The 1,779-nt window shown below is 45.7% G+C and overlaps 1 protein-coding gene across 1 annotated transcript; it reads right to left on the bottom strand.

Annotated features, from left to right (window-relative positions):
- Positions 1-471: 471 nt before the first annotated feature.
- Positions 472-955, bottom strand: LOC108300946 (40S ribosomal protein S15-like). Its single transcript, XM_037736962.1, has one exon. It carries the CDS (start codon positions 931-933, stop codon positions 496-498), a length of 438 nt encoding a protein of 145 aa, XP_037592890.1. The 5' UTR covers positions 934-955; the 3' UTR covers positions 472-495.
- Between the last annotated feature and the right edge of the window lie 824 nt (positions 956-1,779).

Raw genomic sequence — 1,779 nt, 5'->3', positions numbered from 1 at the left:
ACTGAAAACTTGTAAAAGTCCTAGGGCTGAAGGGCTCTTCAATGGTCATGTGTTCCCTGCTATCTGAAGCTGGAGGCTGTGTGCATACAGGAGAACTGCTCCCATTCAAGGCTCATTCTCATATGCCACAGATGCAATTTACAAAGAAATGGGTACACCAATCACCAAACTACTTAGCAAGTATTTACTGAATATCAGCTGTGTATTAGCCACTCTTCAAGGCACTTAGGGATACAAGAAAAAAGCAGAAAAGCCCCCTTGTCATGGAGTTTATCTTCTGGTTGAGTGAAACACTCCATAAATCAATTTAAAAAGTACATGAAATGTGTCATATGCAGATGAGTATAATGAAAAAAACTAAATCAGGATGAGAGACTGACTACAGAGGGAACAGATATTTTAGATAGGACGTTCAGGAAAGGCTTTTTCTTTTCTTTTCTTTCTTTTTTTTTTTTTTTTTTTTTGGATATCTGTGTGCCTTTATTAGCAGAGCCACTACTTCAGGAGGATGAAGCTGGAGGAGTGAGTGGCTCGGATGCCCGGCCGGCCATGCTTCACGGGCTTGTAGGTGCTAGAGAACTCGCCCAGATAGTGACCGATCATCTCTGGCTTGATTTCCACCTGGTTGAAAGTCTTGCCGTTGTAGACGCCCACCATGCTGCCCACCATCTCGGGCAGGATGATCATGTCCCGCAGGTGCGTCTTCACCACTTCCGGCTTCTCCATGGGCGGCGCCTCCTTCTCGGCCTTGCGCAGGCGCTTCAGCAGCGAGTGCCGCTTCCGCTGAAGGCCGGGGCTCAGCCTTCGCCGCTGACGCGCACTGTGCAGCTGCCTCAGCTCCTCGTGGGACGTGTCCGGCAGCTGGTCCAGGTCCACGCCACGGTAGGTGAACTTGCAGAAGGTCCGCTGCTTCTTCTGCTCTACCTCTGCCATCTTGCCGGATCCTCAGAAAAAGCAGGAAAGGCTTTGAGCTGAGACTTAATGTAGTGAAGGAGGAAATCATGTGCACCTGTGGGAGAATAGGAACAGGAAGGACCAAAGATCTAAGGTGGGCATGTTGACATGTCCCAGAAACATGAAAGACATTACGGTGGCTGGGCAGGATTAAGAAAGACCATTAGAGTTAAAGATCCACGAGGTCATGGGATTAACTCATGTGGGGCCTCCTGGGATTCTTTGGTAAATGCCATGGGAAGTTACTAGGCCAATGGGATGATCAGAACTAGTATTTACCAAAGAGAAGCCCCCAGGGGAAGGAATCCCAAGCTCACAGCTAGACTGGATAGGGTTAATGTGCCTATTACACTTTGAGTTGAACCAGTGAAGAAACAATTTGTTATGTAAGGTTGTTTTTTAGGGTAGAGTCATGGGCTGGAAACAAACATTTGTGAGTCAGCAATGTCAAAATAGCAACTAAAACCAAGAGATTGGATGCAATTAATTAAACGATGAAGAAATTAAATAAAGATGTTTACCAGTTCTTGATAAGAGTTTGGGGCTAATGATCTATGTGTGGATTGATACAGCTTTGTATCATTGGGCTCAGTCGTTTAAAATGAGGAAGATCCAGCTCCTTTTATACCCTTACTGTCTCCTTTCTAAGGAGGAGGAGGAGTAAAGTTGATTCTTCAGATCCCCAGATACTGATTGGAATACTTGTCGCTATAGGGCCCAGTCACTGTGTTTTAAAAGGCACGTGTTCATAGTTCAATCGTCTCTTCTGCCGCTAGTCTTCTAAACAGCAGATTTAGAAAGATGGTTTTACTCCTTGGACTTAAC

This window comes from Cebus imitator, unplaced genomic scaffold (assembly GCF_001604975.1).
Source record: "Cebus imitator isolate Cc_AM_T3 unplaced genomic scaffold, Cebus_imitator-1.0 Scaffold31, whole genome shotgun sequence".
NCBI classification, from domain to species: Eukaryota; Metazoa; Chordata; class Mammalia; order Primates; family Cebidae; genus Cebus; species Cebus imitator.
Note: the sequence above shows the minus strand (reverse complement) of the source record. Positions and strands in the feature narration are given on the sequence as shown.

Bases quoted from the DNA above. Each gene is read 5' to 3' on its own strand.
- LOC108300946 (XM_037736962.1), bottom strand. From the start codon at position 933: ATGGCAGAGGTAGAGCAGAAGAAGCAGCGGACCTTCTGCAAGTTCACC.